Source organism: Bactrocera latifrons, unplaced genomic scaffold (genome assembly GCF_001853355.1).
Source record: "Bactrocera latifrons isolate USDA-ARS-PBARC rearing strain unplaced genomic scaffold, ASM185335v1 scaffold_295, whole genome shotgun sequence".
Lineage (NCBI taxonomy): Eukaryota > Metazoa > Arthropoda > Insecta > Diptera > Tephritidae > Bactrocera > Bactrocera latifrons.
The window spans coordinates 162,887-184,110 of NW_017536574.1; the positions used below are offsets into that span (position 1 = coordinate 162,887).

The 21,224-nt window shown below is 39.0% G+C and overlaps 6 protein-coding genes across 16 annotated transcripts in view; 3 read left to right on the top strand and 3 right to left on the bottom strand.

Moving 5' to 3' along the window:
- LOC108970275 (protein unc-79 homolog) overlaps positions 1-7,728 on the top strand; it is a 30,659-nt gene extending 22,931 nt beyond the window's left edge. For 7 of the 10 annotated variants that reach the window (XM_018935564.1, XM_018935571.1, XM_018935567.1 and 4 more), the window contains 12 exons: positions 296-563; positions 637-1,273; positions 1,340-1,435; positions 2,074-3,378; positions 3,654-3,832; positions 3,890-4,044; positions 4,105-4,817; positions 4,890-5,068; positions 5,135-5,678; positions 6,754-6,768; positions 6,998-7,117; positions 7,274-7,728. In XM_018935564.1, the coding sequence (XP_018791109.1) occupies positions 296-563; positions 637-1,273; positions 1,340-1,435; positions 2,074-3,378; positions 3,654-3,832; positions 3,890-4,044; positions 4,105-4,817; positions 4,890-5,068; positions 5,135-5,678; positions 6,754-6,768; positions 6,998-7,117; positions 7,274-7,447 (4,385 nt within the window). In that variant the 3' untranslated portion in view covers positions 7,448-7,728. The remainder of the gene's footprint in view (positions 1-295; positions 564-636; positions 1,274-1,339; positions 1,436-2,073; positions 3,379-3,653; positions 3,833-3,889; positions 4,045-4,104; positions 4,818-4,889; positions 5,069-5,134; positions 5,679-6,753; positions 6,769-6,997; positions 7,118-7,273) is intronic. The other 3 variants (XM_018935566.1, XM_018935574.1, XM_018935573.1) reach the window with 1 other exon arrangement.
- LOC108970277 (DNA-directed RNA polymerase II subunit GRINL1A) lies at positions 7,466-9,223 on the bottom strand. Its single transcript, XM_018935575.1, has 3 exons — positions 8,950-9,223; positions 8,059-8,893; positions 7,466-7,997 (listed from the first exon to the last, which is right to left on the bottom strand). Exons 1-3 carry the CDS (start codon positions 9,096-9,098, stop codon positions 7,761-7,763), a joined length of 1,221 nt encoding a protein of 406 aa, XP_018791120.1. The 5' UTR covers positions 9,099-9,223; the 3' UTR covers positions 7,466-7,760.
- A 215-nt stretch (positions 9,224-9,438) lies between these two features.
- LOC108970284 (probable glutamine--tRNA ligase) lies at positions 9,439-12,093 on the top strand. The gene is made up of 3 exons (XM_018935584.1): positions 9,439-9,535; positions 9,598-10,929; positions 10,995-12,093. Exons 2-3 carry the CDS (start codon positions 9,608-9,610, stop codon positions 12,025-12,027), a joined length of 2,355 nt encoding a protein of 784 aa, XP_018791129.1. The 5' UTR covers positions 9,439-9,535; positions 9,598-9,607; the 3' UTR covers positions 12,028-12,093.
- Positions 12,079-12,663, bottom strand: LOC108970285 (peptidyl-prolyl cis-trans isomerase NIMA-interacting 4). The gene is made up of 2 exons (XM_018935585.1): positions 12,512-12,663; positions 12,079-12,460 (listed from the first exon to the last, which is right to left on the bottom strand). Exons 1-2 carry the CDS (start codon positions 12,597-12,599, stop codon positions 12,150-12,152), a joined length of 399 nt encoding a protein of 132 aa, XP_018791130.1. The 5' UTR covers positions 12,600-12,663; the 3' UTR covers positions 12,079-12,149.
- A 323-nt stretch (positions 12,664-12,986) lies between these two features.
- On the top strand, positions 12,987-18,967 carry LOC108970278 (DNA-directed RNA polymerase I subunit RPA1). The gene is made up of 14 exons (XM_018935576.1): positions 12,987-13,403; positions 13,466-13,651; positions 13,725-13,905; positions 13,971-14,675; positions 14,736-15,076; positions 15,159-15,382; positions 15,504-15,587; positions 15,646-15,810; positions 15,876-16,034; positions 16,096-17,491; positions 17,550-17,748; positions 17,815-17,953; positions 18,020-18,286; positions 18,355-18,967. The coding sequence occupies exons 1-14, from the start codon at positions 13,061-13,063 to the stop codon at positions 18,913-18,915; spliced, it is 4,950 nt and encodes a 1,649-aa protein (XP_018791121.1). The 5' UTR covers positions 12,987-13,060; the 3' UTR covers positions 18,916-18,967.
- Positions 18,961-20,650, bottom strand: LOC108970279 (coiled-coil domain-containing protein 94). 2 transcript variants are annotated; one of them, XM_018935578.1, is made up of 5 exons: positions 20,633-20,647; positions 20,462-20,582; positions 20,064-20,406; positions 19,784-20,009; positions 18,961-19,722 (listed from the first exon to the last, which is right to left on the bottom strand). In XM_018935578.1, exons 2-5 carry the CDS (start codon positions 20,483-20,485, stop codon positions 19,311-19,313), a joined length of 1,005 nt encoding a protein of 334 aa, XP_018791123.1. In that variant the 5' UTR covers positions 20,486-20,582; positions 20,633-20,647; the 3' UTR covers positions 18,961-19,310. The 2 variants fall into 2 exon arrangements, with proteins under 2 accessions (XP_018791123.1, XP_018791122.1); XM_018935577.1 differs by having other exon boundaries at positions 20,462-20,650.
- Between the last annotated feature and the right edge of the window lie 574 nt (positions 20,651-21,224).

The window sequence follows — 21,224 nt, forward strand, 5'->3', positions numbered from 1 at the left end:
CCAAGTTTGCTCAGCCACTCAGTGGTTCGAGTTGGAAGATTAATTAATTATGTGTTGTTCTTCCCAAAAGTGCCAAATCAGTGTGTACTTCTGTACTGGTATGTATGTATTTTCATAAGCTTGCGTATATATGTATATACTTCTATGTCTATATAGCTAAAGAATAGATGTATTATTTAAAGAAGCTGTAAATACAAATGTCGCTATGGAATGACACTTAAACTCTGGTGTCATTCTATTTGACACTCCTCAAGTGTTACAGAAATATACGAGTAAATTACTTTTCCTCATACAGACGGACATATTCACTCTCTGGGTGGTATTAATGATGACAACCTTATTGGATTGCTAAGTCGCATTACCGAGCTGGAAGAGTCCGATCGAGAAACAATTCATTTGCTCGTTTTTCTGCTAATGCAGTTCATGTCGCGCACCGACCAGGCATTCCCCTCGGAAGATAAACCGGTATCCAAAACTCAGAATATTGTGCTCAAGCATTTATTTTTGCTTTTAGGCCACAATCAGATAGATAAAACTTTCCACACAACGCCGGAGAATCTACGGTAAATAAACTGCACGAATCCTCACTTTAAATGAAATATAATATTTATAATTTTTCTTGCGACATTACCTCAGTGTTTCGGCAGTCTTCAATGCATTCCTCGCAAATCTACCACAAGTTTTGGATCAAAACCACTTGATTGGTGGTCTAATACTTCCCTCGATAATGCAGATCATATTGTACGCACCGAATCCCAGTAATACGGCTGCTGATTGCTATCAAAATTTGGTTTTCAATTATTCACTTTGGTATTTGGAACAATATCCGCGTCGCAATTGGATGTTAACGGTACTGGTGGTGCTCTATAAGTATTCCTACACCCAGCCACCGTACAGTGCGTACGTGATCTCAGCAATGCGCATGGTTATGAACAGTTTGCGCAATCATTTCCATCAATGTCGCCGCATACCAACCACCACCATATTGGATATACAAGGTACATCACGTTCACGCGACGTTAGTCAACCCTCTTTGGGTACAGATCCTGATGAGAAGGATGCTAGTCCACCAGCTAGTCCAATGTTTCCGTCGGAAGGTACTAGCGCCGCATCAAAAAGTAAAGGCCAAAATGTCGCTTTCACACCAAAGCTACAACACGCATTCCGTAAGTACAATGACTCTAGTTTGGAAGCGGATGAGACGGAATCTGAACTAGTGGCAATACCGGAAAGTGATTTGTCGGACAGCACTTTGCATGGCAGCAGTGCACCGGTAAATAATTTGAAAGTATTTGATTTGGCAATGAAGAAATTTACATGTATATATATTTTCGACCAGGGTTCTTTTGATGATACCGTACATTTCGAAGAAACATCGCTGACTAAAGGCGATATGCAGAGAGCCCGAGCAGCCCGTGCCATTGAGTATGAAGAGGTAAGTGAGCATACACAGGCATGTTTGTTTAAAAACTTTGTTACTGTTGCAACATTTAACTTTGTACAAATAGAATCATAACTGTTCGAATCCTCACATATCGAATGTTTGGACGAATGGCTGACTTTTTGCCACAATTATCGGTAAATCTGTGAGATATATTTTAAAATCCGGAGAAAGTGTTTCTTTGAAAATATTATACCAGTATGTCAAAATTGAGTTCCATCGGGTCAGTACTTCATTTAACCCCCATATATCTAAAATAAAAATTTTCGAACTTCCACTTTATACCACGTACATATATCGGCCAATGTGGAAGTTATTTTGATGGAATTGAGAGAGCATATTTTTCTAATAAAAGTGTAAAAGTACTCTTTGTACTTAAAAATAAAAAATCGCACGAAAACCTGTCTAAGCCCCATTCCAACTGATATTCAGGAGTTGATGTTTTTCACAACAACCGAATATATTAAATTTACCTTCATCGGTTGTGCTAATATCACCCATTTACTTAATATAACATTTGAAGATGATTTTAGTATAATTTTCGCTGAAGTAAAATAAAGTATTTAAAATAAACTGAACAAACTATGTATGACTTTACTTGTTAAAGTATATATTCTTTTCAATTCCATTAGAAAACATCGAGGACACAACATAAGTCGTTGATTACTACCAAAACTGGAGACACCTATACTACGAAAATTAGAACTACCGGCGGTCAGGAAGCTGTTAGTACCACTGTTGTTACTACACAAGCCCGTCATAGTCTTCAAGAAGGTGTACGTATGATTGTTACCCCCCTTGTTGGCACTGATGCGGCAGCCGAGACCGCCATTGTAAGTCCCCCAGTTGATGTGCACCGCGCTATCACAGTCCGAAATAAATCGTTAGAGAACGCTGCCGCTTCGACATCGAAGATGTTTGCTGCAATTGCTACGAACCATCTTAAAGCATTGGGCGCCCTACAAGATATACAAGCCAAATCTAGCGATAGTAACTCTAAATCACTGACATCCAGTAATGGCAATCGCTCAACGAATAGCAGCACTGAAAACTCAGGCAAGTGTCCACAACAATTACCACCAGTCACTTCTCAGCACGTACAAAATCAGCAGCAACAGCCACCACAGCATCCGCCTGCTTCTTCAAAAAAGCCTATTGGGCGACACAAGACTATTGTCGAATGCAGTGCTGGCACTTCGTCCTCATCGACCGGCACGGATGACTCACGACTGAGCGCCAACCACAAGAAACCAGCCGGAAAATCGTTAAAACGTTCGGACAAAGCATACGGCTCACCCGATTCTCCGCTCTCCAAGATGAGCGTCATGCCGAACCCAGTCGATGAGGTGGATACCACAAAGTTACCGGCACCAAAAAGTATAGCAGCACTGGAAATACCCACGCCAGAACGTTTACTGCCTATTGGTACGCATGAGTCGGTCAGTGGTTTAATTGACCGTTTGCGCGACGGTCTTAACTTACCGGACATAAGCCATTTGAAACAAGATAGCCTCGATGTATCGGATAGCACTAAAGATGACATAACACCCAGTAGTCGTACTACATCACCACGTCGTCTCATCAAGCAAGTAGCACTGGAATCGCCACCAAATGCAAGCGCCGCCGGTCAACAGGATCTGCATTCTTCCATATTAAAAAGCGTCACTCAAGAGGTGAAGACAACAACCAGCGCTACGGTTACTGCAAGCACAAGTGGTGTGTATACCGCAAATAAACCCGAAGCCCCTAAACGTCCGCGTCAGAAATTGGCTCCCTTCAATATGGACACTAGTGCCATGCCGGACATACGTTCACGCTTCGCTGGTGCATGGCCACCGCCACCATATCAACCCCCTGAAGAGCTGGACGATGATATGGACGATGGCATTGAAAATGGCAATGGTCATAGTGGCGCAGCAGCGCAGCCAAATAGGGTGGTAAGTGTGCGTTTGAAATCGACAATGCTTCTATTAACTTATTCTAAGAGCTCACAAGATTTTCTGCTAATAAGCACTAAGAATCAAACTTCTATTTCGAGAACGACGTGGAGTTACTCCATAAAATAATGATATTGATATTGCTTCGGTCTTTTGATAAGACAATGTGTAGTTATAATTTTTATCTCTTAGTTCTGATCCATGTTCGCATGACCATACTTTCGTCAAACTGTACTTCTTTCGTTCTTGTAACTATTGACTACCTTCTTTCTTAGAGTACCAGACGCGTTGGCGATTATACGATTTGTGACCGTTGCACCGATTGTGGCGCACTCATCGAAGAGTATACCGACGAGGATATTGGCATATTGATTGTCATATTAGGAACTTTCATTCATCGCGAACCGGCAATGGCAGCACCATTTCTACCTGAAATACTAACCATAACCTCAAGGTTAGTAAATAATTTGCGAAGAACAAATTTATAAGAATCACGAAAATTCTTTGCTAGAATCTGCTTGACATCTACGCACTCCTGGCAGGGCGAGAATGGACCAGCATTGGTCTGCAGCGCTCAGGCTGTGTCACTGCAATTCATACGCTGTGTTCTGCATCAGCTGGCACCCAACGGCATATTTGTGCAAGTTTTTCAAACTCAAGTGAAGAGTAAGAGTGATACATACTATTACTTACAGATGCTTATAATTAATAATAATCTTCACAAAGTGAAAGTGCGCCACAACTCGTTCCGCAGCATTGCACGAGCTCTGCAGGACTTTCAGGAGCTCAACGCCACACATCCCATTTATATGGTCTGCGAATCTCTGCAGTCGAAGAAATCGCTACCAGTCGAGCAGTTGCCCGTGATTTTTCGGAACATGGCCGAGTATTTGCATTGCGTGCCAACGGAACTGACCACCGGTCCAGGCGTTTGGCAGCAAGCGATGCAAGCTATGGAATCACTATTGCGTCAAGTGATTGTGTTGCTACCAAATCTGGCCAATCCCGAACATCTGCTCGGCATAATGGTAGCCACTTTGAAGCTGAGCATTGTGCCAAAAACCCTACTTGATCCCTACTCCAAGATAATTGGATTTTGTGTGCAGAATACGAATTTAGAATACCACTCTTTGTATGAACTGTGCACACTCAATATGCGCTCGTTTTCCAAAGATCGCGATAAGATGCTGCTCTGTCGTCAGCTGATTTTCGAGTTCGTGCAGGCATTGAAGTTTAAAACTAACATACCAGATAACAACTTGTTGATGATCATCGGCTTTGTGCTGCATGATGCTGGTGGCACGCTGCCACCGGGCACTCTAGTTGGTTTTCCGCAGGCCCCGCCACCCTTAACTACCAATGCCGCGGATTGTATGCGTCAGTATGTCAACGATGTTATAGATTTCCTAGCCGACTTTCACACACTGAGTAAAATCAAGGTGAGTCCTACTTACATACATATACATACATATGTTTCATTCCGCCAACTCATAAACTCTCATACCCATAAGAACTTCAAAAATGGACAGATACAAAATGGACTGGGCGAAGACACGCTGGGTGGCGTTTTGAAGGGAGCTGTGGCACAATACTTGGCGCTGGAAATGTCACGTGGCAACACACGTGACAATAAAAGTAGTTCTCGTTACTTGCCCTGGTTGAATAATGCACCATCATCGCTGCAGCAAGGGTGAGTCCTAGTAAAGATTCTCGTCGTCATGCAAGTGTTAGCTAGCTGTTCACTCCCGTTCCACAGTCCCAAAGAATTTACGGAATGCGTTGGCCACATGCGTCTACTCTCTTGGTTGTTGCTCGGCTCACTTACACACCTGGCGCTAACACAGCGCCGCAATGAGCGTCACGCCATACCCATACCACTACAGCAGGTGCCACCAACCGTACCACCGGCAGCAGTGCATTACCAGCACCATCATCAACAGCCCAGTGGCATGGCGCCATTTGCAATGCCGGTCTCACAAGAGTCATCTTGTCACATTGCGGATCACATCCAGGTGATTTTTGCCGGTTTCGCCGAGCAGTCGAAGACGTCGGTATTGCATATGTCATCCCTCTTTCACGCCTTCACCCTGTGTCAACTATGGACTGTGTATTTAGAGCATGTGGCTCGCTCGTCTAACAATGCAGAAGGCAACACCATGGGTGTGCTCTTCGAGTTTTGGGCCAAAGTGACACCGTGTATTTTGCAATTGGTTTCGCATGCTCGTCCACCAAAAGAGAGTTCTGGTAGTGGCGTCGGAGGTGCAGGCATAGCCGATTTCACGCAGAACCCAAATGCAAAAGTGAGTTAAAATATATCTTTAATAATGTCAACACCATGTGCTTTATAGGTATTTAAGGAATAGTCAACCGTTTTGGCGGTTGTTCTTAATTTGACAAATATTCCAGCAATGCTAATAGGAAAGTTTTTTTTTTTACTGGGCTCTATCGCACGGAAAGCAATGTTATAAGTCTAAGTTTGAGGGATTTTGTGAAGAAGTTGTCAGTGGGAACTCATAGCAAGCAAAGGAGTTTAACCTGCCCCAATATTCAGACAACAACTGTGGTCGGGGTTCAAGAGAAATCTCAAACTCTTCGTCTGTTGTTGTTGAGGTTATCAAGACGCTCTTTAGGTCAAGGCGCAAATTAATGGACATTAAGATCATCAACGAAAGGCTCCGCACACATTCTGTTTCGAAGGGGTTAGACTACACAGAGAGGGGTGTTAGATGAGTACCTTTCATAAGGCATGCAAAGAGAAAGTTACGTCGGAGGTTCCGTGCACGCAGGGCATATGTATGTATATCTGTATGGTATGTAGTTTTCATAACATCTGTCTCTACCTTACCGAATTTGTTCAGAACTAATCCGCCCAAGGGCTATTATTTCGAGTATCAAACTCAGTTTGGATCGGTAAGTAGTAAGTTGAGCTTGTCAAAGCTTGATCCGAACCCGGCCCGCGGAATTTTTTGCCACGTTTCTGCCAAACCACATAAACGACTATCGTCATACGCAGGCTCACAGGAAGTGCTAACAACACCGACGACACAAGCCTCACACACATCGCCATCAGTGTGACGAGCTGGGTCGATTTAGCCACGCCTATATTAAACGAACTAGTCCCTCAGTTTTTGCGATATTGATCTACAATTTTAACTACGACCTTTTCTTCCCAAGAGGATGCATATTTGTCTTAACCGCTGATATTGGACTACTTTAGTGTAGCTGCCATACAAACTGGCAAACTAGCTTCGGTGGCACCGAAGTCAACGTTTACATTGTTTTTATCTTAATTTCTTTTAATTTAACTTGCACGCTAATATCCCCAAATTTTATAATATAAATTACACTCATATTACTTTTTTATTTATTACACAGAGTCCCAATGCGAAGGTGAGTTAACCCTATATAATTTATCTATTTCTTTGATTCTAGAAACATTTCTTACAAATATACAATTTAGAAATATATTTTGTACATTCCATTAACCTTTTCTTAAATTTTCTTTTATAAAAAATTATTATTTTTTGTCTTTTAATATACTATTATTTAACTTTCCGTGTATTGTGCAATAAACGTTTTTTCATAAACAAACCAAACAATAAAACAATAATACTTTCAGCTCTCCGAAATGGTGAATCTTCATTTTCTTAGTCTTCTCGAAGCACTTAAGGAGACTAATTCGACAATTTTAGGCAAACTTTTGCCGCTGTGGAGTCCAGTCTTGTCCTCACAAACACAGGTGAGCAATTTTGGTTTATACAGAAATTTATTTTGTTTAAATTACAATTTTTTAAATTATAATTTGTTTAATCATAATTTTTTTATTTTTTTTTTTTTATTTTTTAATTTTAATTTTATATTTTTTTGATGTATCACACGAATCTTTAATTTACAGCTATCTAAAACGCTCCATGTACGTTTGCAAAATGTACGCGACAATGCGCCCGACTTTGAGGAGCAGCAAACACACCCTTCAGACGCATTACTGAAATGGCTGCAGCGACTACAATTTAAAATGGGTCAAATCGAGCTGCAAGCCTCGACAGCAACACAATTTTATTCCATTTAAAATATATGCAACTATGTGTAATATAAGAAATTCTATAGTATTGTGTGGTTTATTGAGACCAGAGCACAGCTTTCAACATTACATACATATTTAAGTAGAAAAAATTAATTGTGTTTGCTTAAAAGCTGCACCTTAAAGTCTTAACAATAACTTAAGCGAAATCTTAAATGTTATATGGTTTAACTACTGACTGTCTACATACATACATAGTTGTGTTGTTGAATATCGAACATAGAAAGTTCGTTTACAAAGAAACATTTAATAAATTAACGTTCAAATAATATAGATGCTGTTGTTATTTATAGTGTGGCAACTAATTGTAGATCGTATATGTAACACTGCCACCAGACTTTTCCTCATCCAGTGGATCATGTACCTCATCGTCTTCGTTGATCTTTTGTTCACCTTCTATATGTACCGATGGTGTGCGATATGTAGTGAAGGCAGTTTTAGATTTCAGCTCTTCTTCTGTAGGCAGTTTCAGGTTACGTTGTTCAAGACGCGCTATACGTGCAGCCAAACGCTCCTCGGCTTGTTTTTCTTGCAAAGACTATAGACGACGAGATGTGGTTTCATAACGTGGTCATAATAGAAGTCATAACTATACGTACTTTTAATTTTGCCAAATAATCGGTTTGTAACTCCACCGAATCGAGTAATGTCAACATCTTTGCGCCACTGTGTTGAATAAGTGGTGGTGTTGCAGCAGTAACTTCCCAATGTTTGCCTTTTTTTCGTAGGCGCTCCTTTGCGGGATCGTGTACATCTGATACAGTGGTTTTGTAAGGTTTGAACTTTTCGCGTTGTGGCGCTACTTGCAACTCAGTTTTCGCCACAAGGTAACGTACATGTTCCTCTACCTCCGTTAGTGCTGGCGTACTACTGCGACTATCTTCACTAATTAAGCTTACTTTAGATGATGTAGGTTTTTCAGTGAAGTGCTGTATCTTGGATTTTATATTTGTTAACTTTTCGCCGACATCTATTTCAACAACCTGGACATCCACGACATTATCCGTTTCGCTTTCTTCTGTCGGTGTTGAATCTGTTGAATGTGTCGAACATGTTGATATTAAATTCTCAGACTCTGCTCTAAAAGACTCGATCTCAGCTAAATCATCTTCTGTTATTAACTTAGGCTCGGGTGGTAAAATTTTTGTTCGTCGTTCGTGCATTGTGCATTGGGCAATCACGCGTAATGGATCTAACTCTGCTTCGTCATCGCTATCAAGTATATCGTCTGTTGGATCACTATTTTGTTCACCATTTAAGTGGCCGTCCCACTCCAGACGATTGAGTACATCTTCGCCTTTAGAAACAATATTTAATTCTGAGAATATATTTGCCGCTTCATCAATATTATTTCGTCGATCAAGCTCTTCTATTACTTTGTTATAGAAATCTTCTATGCGTTTTCCTTTATCTGGCAGCCGTTTTAAGTTGGCTCTGTATAAATGGTAAATTCTTATCTCTCAGCGTATGCACATAATTTTTGTACTTACTTGTTTGCCAGTAACTTGCTTTGTCGCTCCTTGAGATCTAACAATTCCAAACGAGAAAGTTTCGTTAAATCTCTAACAGCATTATCTTGTTTAATAGTGGGTGCAGCGGCGGGAATTCTATTCATAGGTGGGCGACTTATTGTAGCCATTTTATAAAATTTATTAATTTGAAATTTATATTTTTTAAATCACGATAAACTCGATTTACATCCAAGATTAAAATTTCGCACGTATGACAATTGCTTTCATAAAAACCGCCATAGAATATAAACAGCTGGTCGTAGTGATACTGCCACCCATTTCTCTGAAATAATAAAAAAAGCTATGTAGAATTCCAAAAAATTTAAACTGTAATAATTAATATTTAAAGTTTTATTTGTCTTTGAATAATTCATAAACAGTTATATGTATGATTTGCACATCGTTCGTAAATTCTTATTAGAGTTTTTCTTCATATAAAATTGAGACATTTTTGATGGTTGAATTGCATCAGCTGCATTTTAAATTTTGACATTTGCCACATTGCCTTATTCAATTGCTGGAGTACCAATATTTATAATTTCACAAATATTAATCAACATTATAGGTAATTAGGTCTCTAAATAACTTTACACACAAGTAAATTAACACCACGTTGTTGTTATGCAGAAAAAGAAAGATGACGGACCAAGAATTGCTAACACAATTCCAGTTGCTGGGCATGAGCGAGCAAAAGGCCAAAGAAACGCTAAAGAATGCGAATGTGACGAAAAATTTGCAACTGGCACTAGCTGAGGTGAAGGGTGCTCTACTCGGTGAAGGTGTTGGCATGTTGCTTTATCACATGGCTAGTAAAATCAAGCCGCAAAACGCTCATGAATTGCCATTAGTAACTCGATACATTGTTGACCGCAAATTAGATACGACTTTGAGAGTGGAGGCAGCACTTGAATATTTATTGAAAAATGTTCAAAAGAAAGGAGCTTCTGTTAATCTAAAAGAGTTTGATGAATTTTGTGGAGTAGGTGTGGTTGTCACTCCGGAAGAGATCGAGCGTATAGTGCAAGAACAAATAAAATTGCACAAGGATGTCCTCCTGGAGCAGCGTTATCACTTCAATGCATTTAAAATTATGCAAGAAGTGCGTGCCCAGCTCAAATGGGCTGATGCGAAATCTGTCAAATCCGCCATTGACGTTGAGATATTCGATTTACTTGGTCCAAAGACTGAGGAAGATTTGAAACCACCACCAAAACCTGAAAAGAAGAAAGAAAAAACAAAAACGGCTACAGTGACGAAGGCTAGCAATGAATCGGCATCGAATTCGGCCAATGATAATTTGGAAAGCAGTGATGGTGCTTCTACTATCGCTGAACTAATGAAGACAAAAGTACATTTGCATGCACCCGGGGAAAATTATAAAACTGATGGTTATGTGGTAACAGAGCATACTGAACGCTTATTGAAGGAACACCTCAAACAGACAGGTGGTCGGGTACAAACTCGTTTTCCGCCTGAACCCAACGGTATTCTTCATATTGGCCACGCAAAGGCTATTAACATCAATTTTGGTTATGCAGCTTCGAAAGGTGGCATTTGCTACCTACGTTATGATGATACAAACCCTGAGAAAGAAGAAGAGAAATTCTTTGTCGGCATACGCGACATGGTCGAGTGGTTGGGCTATAAGCCTTACAAAGTAACACACTCTTCAGACAACTTCCAACAGCTGTACGACTGGGCTTTAGTACTTATACGCAAAGGATTAGCGTATGTGTGTCACCAGACAGCCGATGAAATGAAGGGATTTAACCCAAAACCTAGTCCATGGCGTGAACGTCCTATTGAAGAGTCATTGCAGTTGTTCGAGGATATGAAAAACGGAAAAATTGATGAAGGTGCAGCAACACTACGTCTAAAGCTAACTTTAGAAGAGGGTAAAATGGATCCAGTTGCTTACCGCATTAAATTTATACCTCATCACCGTACCGGAAATGACTGGTGAGTATATTAACTTTCGAACTAATATGTTAACGATAGTGTAATTTCTTTCATTGATCTCATAGGTGCATTTATCCTACATATGACTACACTCACTGCCTATGTGATTCCATCGAAAACATTACTCATTCACTTTGTACCAAGGAGTTCCAATCAAGACGTTCTTCTTATTATTGGCTTTGTAATGCTCTGGAAATATATTGCCCAGTTCAATGGGAGTACGGTCGACTGAACATGAACTACGCTCTTGTATCGAAACGCAAAATAGCTAAGCTCATCACCGAACGTATCGTCAATGATTGGGATGATCCACGGTTGTTCACGCTAACTGCATTACGTCGTCGTGGCTGTCCCTCGGAAGCGATCAATAACTTTTGTGCTCAAATGGGCGTCACAGGCGCTCAGATGTCGGTAGATCCTAGTATGCTGGAGGCGTCAGTGCGAGATGTACTTAATATAACTGCGCCGCGAAGACTTGTGGTTCTGGAGCCACTTAAAATAACTCTCGCCAATTTCCCATATGAACAGTCCGTAGAAATAGATGTACCTAACTTTCCGCAAAACCCCGAGTTAGGTAGTCATCGGATTGTATTAGACCGTGTAATTTATATAGAAAGAAGTGATTTCAAAGAGGAGCCTGAAAAGGGATATCGCCGCCTATCTTTAAATCAAACTGTTGGGCTGAGGCACGGCGGTTTGGTTATATCGGTTAAAGAGGTGAACCGTGATCCGCAAACTGGAGCCGTACTTGAACTTACTTGCGATTGCATACAGGCCGAGAAGGCAGAAAAACCGAAGGCATTTATACAATGGGTTTCTCAGCCAATCAAATTAGAAGTAAGGATTTACGAACTCCTCTTTAAGCATAAAAATCCAGAAGACACAAATGAAGTACCTGGTGGGTTCCTTTCCGATATAAATCAAAATTCCTTGACCGTTTTGGAAGCATATGCTGATCGCGCATTGTCCAGCGTAAAGGTGTACGACAAATTTCAATTTGAACGAATTGGATTCTTTTCAGTAGATCCTGATACTACGAAAGACCATATTGTGTTTAATCGCACAGTGGGATTGAAGGAAGATGCTGGCAAGAAATGATAATTTAACTTAAAAACTCTTCAATAAAGTCGTGATGCTCCAAAAAAAAGATGATAACATATTGCATATTGAGTTTTTTTTTTATTACAAAATCTATACAAGCTTACAGCATAAATATCCGTTTATTTTTTTCCCTCCACCATAATAATGTGGTAGCCGAATTTCGTCTTTATGGGGGGATCGGTATACACCGGGTTGTTTACATTCGATATGGGCAAAGCAAAAGCCGCATCTTGAAAAGGTCCCACCATGGCACCACGAATTTGCCAACCTAAGTCGCCACCTTGTCGCGCCTTATCTTCACTGTAAGCAGCAGCCACTTCTGGGAATTTTTGACCAGCTTTTAGTTTTTCCAAAGCCTCCAATATTTTTCCTTGTTTTTCACAGAGAATATGCCGCACTTTTACTGCATTTCCGCCTTTCTTTTCCTTACCTTTGCAACGTTAAATTATAACTAGCAAATAAGTGAAATATAATGTACTACCTTTATCATCAGCGGTTGCGGCAGTGCCTTTCTTGCTTCCAGATGATTTGTTATCCTTGCCGCCCTTTGCATCCTTTTTTGGTGGCATTTTATAAATTGTTTATTTCTATACAGCTGGCTGGCTGGCTTATTATAAAAAGGAAACTTGCAAATTGTAGGTTAGATCTTGTTGACAGCTGACTTTTTAAGCTACCATATTACATTAATACGTAGTTCCAAAATGCAAAAATCTATCTAGTAGTATGAAGCAGCATGAATATAAACAAAATTTTTTTTTTTTTTTGGAACTCTTGGGATACTATTAAAAATAATACACCTCTTTATAACTGCTAATTACGAGTTAACAACAAAACCATAAACTTTGCAACTTCTATATGCACCTTAAGGCTTCATTGGTTGCATGCGCAGAGAACGTTTTCTGTTTATAATATACGGTCTCCGGCATGCTGCTCTATCTGTCAAAATTTATTTCAAAACACGTTCTTTTCATAGATGTTTTAGCAAAAGTTAAGTTTCTTAATTTTCAATTTGAATTAAGAAATTTGAAAGATGGGTACCGCAAAAAAATTAGAAGTCGATTTAATTCCGGAGGATTTGGAATTCGGAGTTTTCTCCAATGAAGAAATAAAGAAGCTGAGTGTTGTTAAAATTATTACTGGTTTAACATTTGATCCTCTTGGTCATCCTTTGCCCGGAGGGTTGTATGACAACTTAATGGGTACATATGGTCGACGAATGGAACCATGTGCTACATGTTATAACATGCAGGCATGTCCTGGCCATATGGGTCATATTGAATTAAACGCACTTGTGTTTAATCCCTTTTTTATTAAACTAGTACAGAAAATGTTAAGTATTTTTTGCTTGAACTGTTTCAAGATACAACTGAAAGGTATGTGTGTATATTTATTAACAAGCAATTTCAAAATCTACAAATTGAATTTTTTTTTTCAGATCATGTTTGTAACGTGCTGACTTTACAATTACGCCTCATAGATGCAGGGTATATTGTTGAAGCACAAGAACTTGAAATATTTAAATCGGAGATAGTGTGTCAAAATGAAGAGCGTTTGGTGAAAACTGAAGATGGAAATTACGTACATCCTCGGATAGCGGCAATGTTTGAGCTGTTAAAGAAAGGTATAACTATATATAATTTTATGTTCATAATATAAATGTATTTTATACATATATTTATGTCTTTAAATCATAGGAGAGTCTAACGCGTGTAACAATACAAAAACATCATGTGCAATACGTTCGGCTCTGGTTCATGCTGCTCTTCAACGTGTGCCTTTTAAGAAATGTATACATTGCGAAAAACCCTTGCGAAACATTCGTTATTTGTACCGAAAACTAGTTTACTACATCACAGCAGCGGAAATGAAAAATTCGTAAGCGATATTTTTTATATTTTTAATATAATCATATAATGTTATGTTTAAAAATTTCTACTTAGTATGCCCGAAACACAACAAACTATGGGTCAAAATAAATCAATTTTCGCTGATGAATGCCGAAAGTTTCTGAGACAAATATATGACAATTACCCGGATTTGTTAAAACTATTGTTTCCTCTACTTAAACTAAATGCAAGTGGAAATGAATCGCCCGTTGATATTTTTTTCATGGACACTATACCAGTAATACCGCCCAAAGCGCGTCCACCCAATATATTACATGATCAGATTGTGGAACATCCACAAACTGGAATTTATAGAGCTATAATTGAAAATAATTCCGTACTACGTGTGGTCCTGAAGCATCTTAAAGGGCTGAGAGAAGAACTTACCGAAGAGGCACAACGTGTATACGAAACTTCAAGAGGTAAATCCCCATATGAAAAATTGTACAATGCTTGGCAAACGCTACAAACATCGGTAGATTTGTTATTGGACATAACAGCTAGCAGAGATTCGCCATCGAATCAAGGACTTAAACAGGTTTTAGAGAAAAAAGAGGGCTTAATACGGAAACATATGATGGGTAAGCGCGTTAACTATGCGGCCCGTACTGTTATTACGCCCGACCCAAATATAAACGTTGAAGAAGTCGGTATACCAGATATTTTTGCACGCAAGTTAAGCTACCCCGTGCCAGTAACACCGTGGAATGTCGCCGAACTGCGGAAAATGGTTATGAACGGTCCCGACATACACCCTGGGTAAGCGAATATGTTTAATACTTCTATTCGTCATCAATGAATTCATAATTTTTTTATCAGCGCAAATTATATACAAGATGAGAAAGGCTACACAACGCTCATACCAGCAGATAATGCAGCAAAGCGTGAGAGCATGGCAAAACTACTATTCAACTATCCTGAAAATGGTATTAAAGTAGTGCACCGTCACGTTCTCAATGGTGACGTACTCCTTCTCAATCGACAGCCATCACTTCATCGACCATCAATAATGGCACACAAGGCTCGCATTTTGCCCGGCGAAAAGACATTCCGGCTGCACTATTCCAACTGCAAAGCGTATAACGCTGATTTCGATGGCGATGAAATGAATGCCCATTTCCCACAAAGCGAAGTAGCGCGGGCAGAAGCTTATAATTTGGGTAATGGGAGCGAAAACTATTAAATCCACATTATTGAGATTTGTAACTCCTAACCTATTCTAAAAATAAATTTCTATTGCAGTCAATGTTGCAAGTAACTATTTGGTGCCTAAAGACGGCACACCTTTGGGCGGCTTAATTCAGGATCATGTTATATCTGGCGTAAAATTGTCAATTCGCGGACGTTTTTTCAATAGGGAAGACTATCAGCAGCTGGTGTACCAAGGTCTCTCAAATTTACGCGGCAAAATTAAATTGCTACCACCGACCATCCTGAAACCAACGATACTTTGGTCTGGAAAACAGGTGAGTTGATTGTTTGTTGTTAAGACTGGAACGGTTTAAAAAAGCAATGCTATAGCTGGTACAACAACAAGTAATAAAATCATGAATGATCTAATTTTTGTCAAATATTTTGTTTACTTAGGTACTTTCTACAATAATTATCAACTTGATACCCGAAGGCTACTCACGCATCAATCTACATACACAAGCTAAAATCAACTCAAAAGTAAGCAAAAAAGATTCATCAGCGTCACATACAATCTAATTATTATTATTTTTATAAGCAATGGATCGTAGCATCAGCACACGAAGCTGCCTGTGCGCCCGTGGGCGGCAGCGATTTATGTGAAAGCAATGTTGTAATTCATAAAGGCGAACTGCTTACCGGTGTACTCGATAAACAACAGTACGGCGCCACTACTTACGGTTTAATTCATTGCATGTATGAAGTAGGTGTGACTGCTATAGGTCTAGCTCCATGTATTAAATCTATTGAACTCTACCATTTTTGCAGTTGTACGGCGGTGAGGTCTCCACCTGCTTGTTGACGGCTTTCACGAAATTGTTTACTTCATTTTTGCAACGAGAGGGATTTACGCTGGGTGTGCAGGATATCTTAGTTACAGCCGAGGCTGACACACAAAGGCGTAAAATAGTTAAAGAATCACGCAAAGTAAGTGTATTGTGCCTTGAAGGAGTAAACAATAGTATTATCCTTTTTGTAATAATTGCAGGTTGGTGACGCCGCAGTTGCTGCTGCATTGGAGTTGGATGAGATACCGTCGCTTGATGTGCTTGTTGAAAAAATGGAAGAGGCCTATGCGAAAGACCCCAAATTCCGTGTTATCTTAGATCGCAAATACAAATCGTTGCTCGACGGTTACACCAACGATATAAATCGTACTTGCTTACCCGGTGGACTCATATCCAAATTTCCACAAAACAATTTACAATTAATGGTTCTCTCCGGCGCAAAGGGATCTATGGTCAACACTATGCAAATCTCATGCTTATTGGGGCAAATTGAATTAGAGGGCAAACGTCCGCCACTCATGATATCTGGCAAGTCATTGCCGAGTTTCACAACCTTTGAGACTTCACCGAAATCGGGTGGTTTCATTGACGGCCGCTTCATGACCGGCATACAACCACAAGATTTCTTCTTCCATTGCATGGCGGGTCGTGAAGGTCTTATTGATACTGCTGTGAAAACATCGCGTTCGGGTTACCTGCAACGTTGTCTGATCAAACATCTGGAAGGTCTCAGTGTTGGCTATGACATGACGGTGCGCGATAGCGACAACAGCGTTGTACAATATTTATATGGCGAAGATGGATTAGACATACTTAAATCAAAGTTTTTCAATACTAATTTCTGCATGCAGTTTTTGGCACTCAATTACACAGCAATCATTCACTCAAAAGAGCTGAAAAATATCAAAGACGAACAGACACTCATGAAAATCGCACGACATGTAAAAAAAATACGAAAATGGCAAAATAAACGTGAAGATAAAAATATAACGCACGAAACGAAAAGAATACAGTCGGCATTCACTGATTTCTCAGCCGATGCACCAACCAAAGCGAATGCACTTGAGCTGAATCCCAAAAACGGACGCAGCATGGATTATGAATACAAACGAAAGCTTTGGCGTAAAGCTGATGTCGAAACGAAAGAGCAATATGAAAAGTCAAGCGCTCGTTGTCCCGATCCCACAACATCTCTTTACAGACAGGACAACTGCTACGGCAGTGTTTCTGAGCGACTAGAAAAAATCGTCGATGAATATATGAGAAAGTATCCAAATAGTAAAGCGGCAATTGACGACATAATATACTTGAAGAACATAAAGGCATTGGTGTCGCCGGGCGAGCCAGTCGGCTTATTAGCCGCTCAGTCGATTGGTGAACCTTCGACGCAGATGACATTGAACACTTTCCATTTCGCCGGTCGCGGTGAAATGAACGTTACGCTCGGTATACCGCGTCTGCGTGAAATTCTCATGTTAGCTTCTTCAAATATAAAAACCCCTTCGATGGATATACCAATAAAACCGTGTGAGGTTAAAGGCGCCAATAAGTTGCGTATCAAGCTGAATCGCGTTACTCTAGCGGATATATTGCAATGTAAGTTTAGCATATAAAAAAAAACGAGATAAAATAAACAAATATATATGTATTTCAGTTGTTAATGTGAAAACTAAACTGGTTCTTAAGCCTGAACGCGCATATCAATACAAGCTACGCTTCCAATTCCTGCCCCGCGAAGCTTACCAGAACGATTTCTGCGTGCGACCAAAAAAGGTGCTAAAATATATGAGTGAGGTGTTCTTTAAGCTATTGTTCCGTGCCGTTATAAAGTCTTCAAAGAGCAAATCTTCTGTGTAAGTTGCTCTTATATCGTTTACATATAGTATATAAAATGCATTAAAATGCATATATATTTTTAGCATTGATATAAATGAAGATAAAGATGACGACGATAAAAATTTGGATGAAGATGAATCTAGAAATGAAATGGGTGGCCAATCCAAAAGAGGGAAATCAACAAACGTCATCGATATAGATTCGTCGGATGATGAACAAGCTGTAATATTAAACTTACAATAAATAACCGAATGATGTACATTAGCATATATGGCGTATATTTTCCAGAATGACGATGACGACGCGACTGGTCGTAAATTCAAAACGCGGAAGCAAGATGAAACCGAGTATGACGATCCCGAAGTTTTGGAGGAAATTAAAGATGCTGATGATGAGGAAGATATGGGAGACGCAGAAAACGATGATGAAGTTAACGAGGACGTAGGGAAATCCGACGCAGGCGATGCTATGGTGGAAAAAGTTCTCAGTAATGAGATGGTCCAAGAATATTCATACGACAAGGAGCTTCATCAGTGGTGCAAACTTACGTTTAATGTATGTAAATACACTACAACAACCGTACTTAAGATACATATATGTAATTATTCTCATGAAAATTTCAGCTTAACATGAAATACAAAAGGCCTGATATATCATCTATTATTCGAGAATTGGCTGGTAAATGCGTTGTACATCAAGTGCAAAATATTAAGCGTGCTATCATTTATAAGGGCGACAATAATGCGCAATTATTAAAAACCGACGGCATTAATATTGTTGAAATGTTCAAGTACAATGATATTTTAGAATTAAATCGTCTTTACTCCAACGATATACACGCTATTGCCAGGACCTATGGCATTGAAGCGGCGGCGCAGGTCATAATTAAAGAGGTGACGAATGTTTTCAAAGTGTATGGTATCGCTGTGGATAGACGACATCTCTCATTAATTGCCGATTATATGACGTTTGATGGTAGCTTCCAACCACTTTCCCGTAAAGGCATGGAACACTCATCCTCACCATTGCAACAGATGTCATTCGAATCATGTTTGCAGTTTTTGAAAAATGCTGCTGGCAGTGGACGTGCTGATGAGCTGAGTTCACCGTCAAGTCGATTGATGGTTGGTTTACCGGTACGAAATGGCACAGGTGCCTTTGAGTTATTAACAAAAATTTGTTAAAAATTAAAACTACTAAGATTTATATAAAATGAATAAATCACCTACTTTGTAATATATAAACATTTTTATTTAGTTAGCGTTTCTTCTTTGTTGCCTGGCACATTTAGCTGGTATGAAGCGGTGAACGAGATTTTTATATTTTTTATAGTGACTTTATTTATTTGTTTGCCTATGCTTTGTGAAATCCTTATGCCGAAGTTCTCAACTGTATGGCTTTGTCAGTTTTAATTTTACATATACATTCCACTTACTTATTTACAATATATCATATAAAAGCAGACGTGCATGGCGGTAGACCCTTATGTATTTCAAATGCAGTTAGTGTCGATCATGTGTATAAAAAATCCCTTACGGAATCAGGTTTGCATATATAAATATATATGCATATGTACTACTCATTCTGATTCTTCAGAACTACTTAGATAATTTGACAGTAATGAGAGCCCGCCATTCTTAGCTTCAGCGGGTTTTTGACTATCTGATGTTGTTGCCATCGATGATACTATAGCAGCCTGTTTAACCGTAGTTTCTGTTATTGAAGGAGGAATATTCGTATTTTCCTTTGTTGTTAAAAGAGTAGTTGCTGCGGTGGGGTTTGATTTAAGGATGACAAGTGGAGCCTTACGTTTTACGATCGGTACACACTTTGTTGTTGAAGATTTAAATTTGATGGCATCCGCCATTGTTGGTAGATCAGTTTTGGCTTTCTTGACATCTGTTGGTAAAATTGGTTCATCCTTAACTTCTTCAATAATTTCTTCCGCAACAATTTTGTTTCCGCTTTTAGTTGTTTTAAAATGTATCGACCTATTTAGAAAATATTATTTAAATTATGGGTAATAAAATACGAGGAATTAGAGAAGCTTACTTCACAAATTCGTCATCTTCTTTTTCTTCGCGCATTAATCTTTCTTGCTCCGATTCCACGTTATTATATTGTTGTAGCATAGATTCGTAATCCACGTTGTGCTGACGTCGATTTAAGTCCCGTAACTCTTCCAAAGATTCAAGCATTTCAATTTCATTGCGCGATTGTTGTGTCCTGTTTTCAAGCAACTTCATTGGATTATTCGCCTCTTCCTCACGTTCTTCCTCTAAGAAATGTGATTTAATTGTAATAGAATTCAAAGACACTTATTTGACCTTACCTATTTGCCTACGAGCTTGTTCTTCGGCCAGTTTTAGAGCCATGAAATTTCGTGTAGCGCCTGCCTCAATTTCATAATCGGTGTTTTTCGGATCGGTTTTAAAGGAAATTTCCTGTAGACAACGCGTACACTTAATGTAAAAACGGTAAATACGTATTCCTAAATATGTTTCATTTTCAACATCCTCCTTTCGTGCATTGAACTTTTTTCCCTTATAAATATATTCTCCACATGTCTTACATCTCATGTTAAATGGAGCCATTAAACGAACGGTATACTGTCTGTTTTTGGCCAATTTCATACGAGGAATCTTTGACGGATCAAAATCCGGAGGATAATATTTCTGTAAATGCATTAATTATTAATATTGTATAAATAATTTGATTAATCTGGCATACATTCAACACTTTCCGTTCAGACATTTTGCGGCGAGCCTAAAAAGTTATAAATGCACTGCAAATAATTCTGAATCCAATCACAGTTGATTTCTACACGACAATTAATATTTTTGGTATAATTCTATAAAAAGAAAAAATTAATAAATAGCAACTACAATGTTTATATTCAACCAAAAATATCTAGAGTTGAGAGCCGGTAGTCGATAATTCTTCAACGTAACTTTATTGAATTAACCTTGCCATACTTAGAAATATTTGCAATTCGGAACGCCTTCTCACAACTCGGCGCTTAAGTACTTTGTTATTGAAGTAACGGCAAAATTCTGCTGAGTTGACAGTCCTTGACTGGATAAAATATTTGGATCCGTTCCAATAACGTTGACCCGACTGTTACGGGAATTTATATACTGTCTTTAATTAAAGAAAACAAAATAACTGGCAGCTAAAAATTCAGTTAGCTTGATTTAGTCCACAATATTTAGTATTAATATAATAAAGTAATAGTTTAAACTTATTTTAACTTAAAGAGCTTTCAATTCGGGGATTTATTAGTTGGTATAGTAAATAAATATTTTTCAAACCCATTATGTGTATATAAATTTATTTGTACATAATATCAACCTATCAATGTTCATACTGCATTTCATTCATCATTTGTTTCAGTTAATTTTCCTTGAAGGATTAACATAAGATAGAAAATTAACATGAAAGTGAGTAGACCTTATAATTCAATCTATAAATTTGTACAAGATGGAGGGCGGCA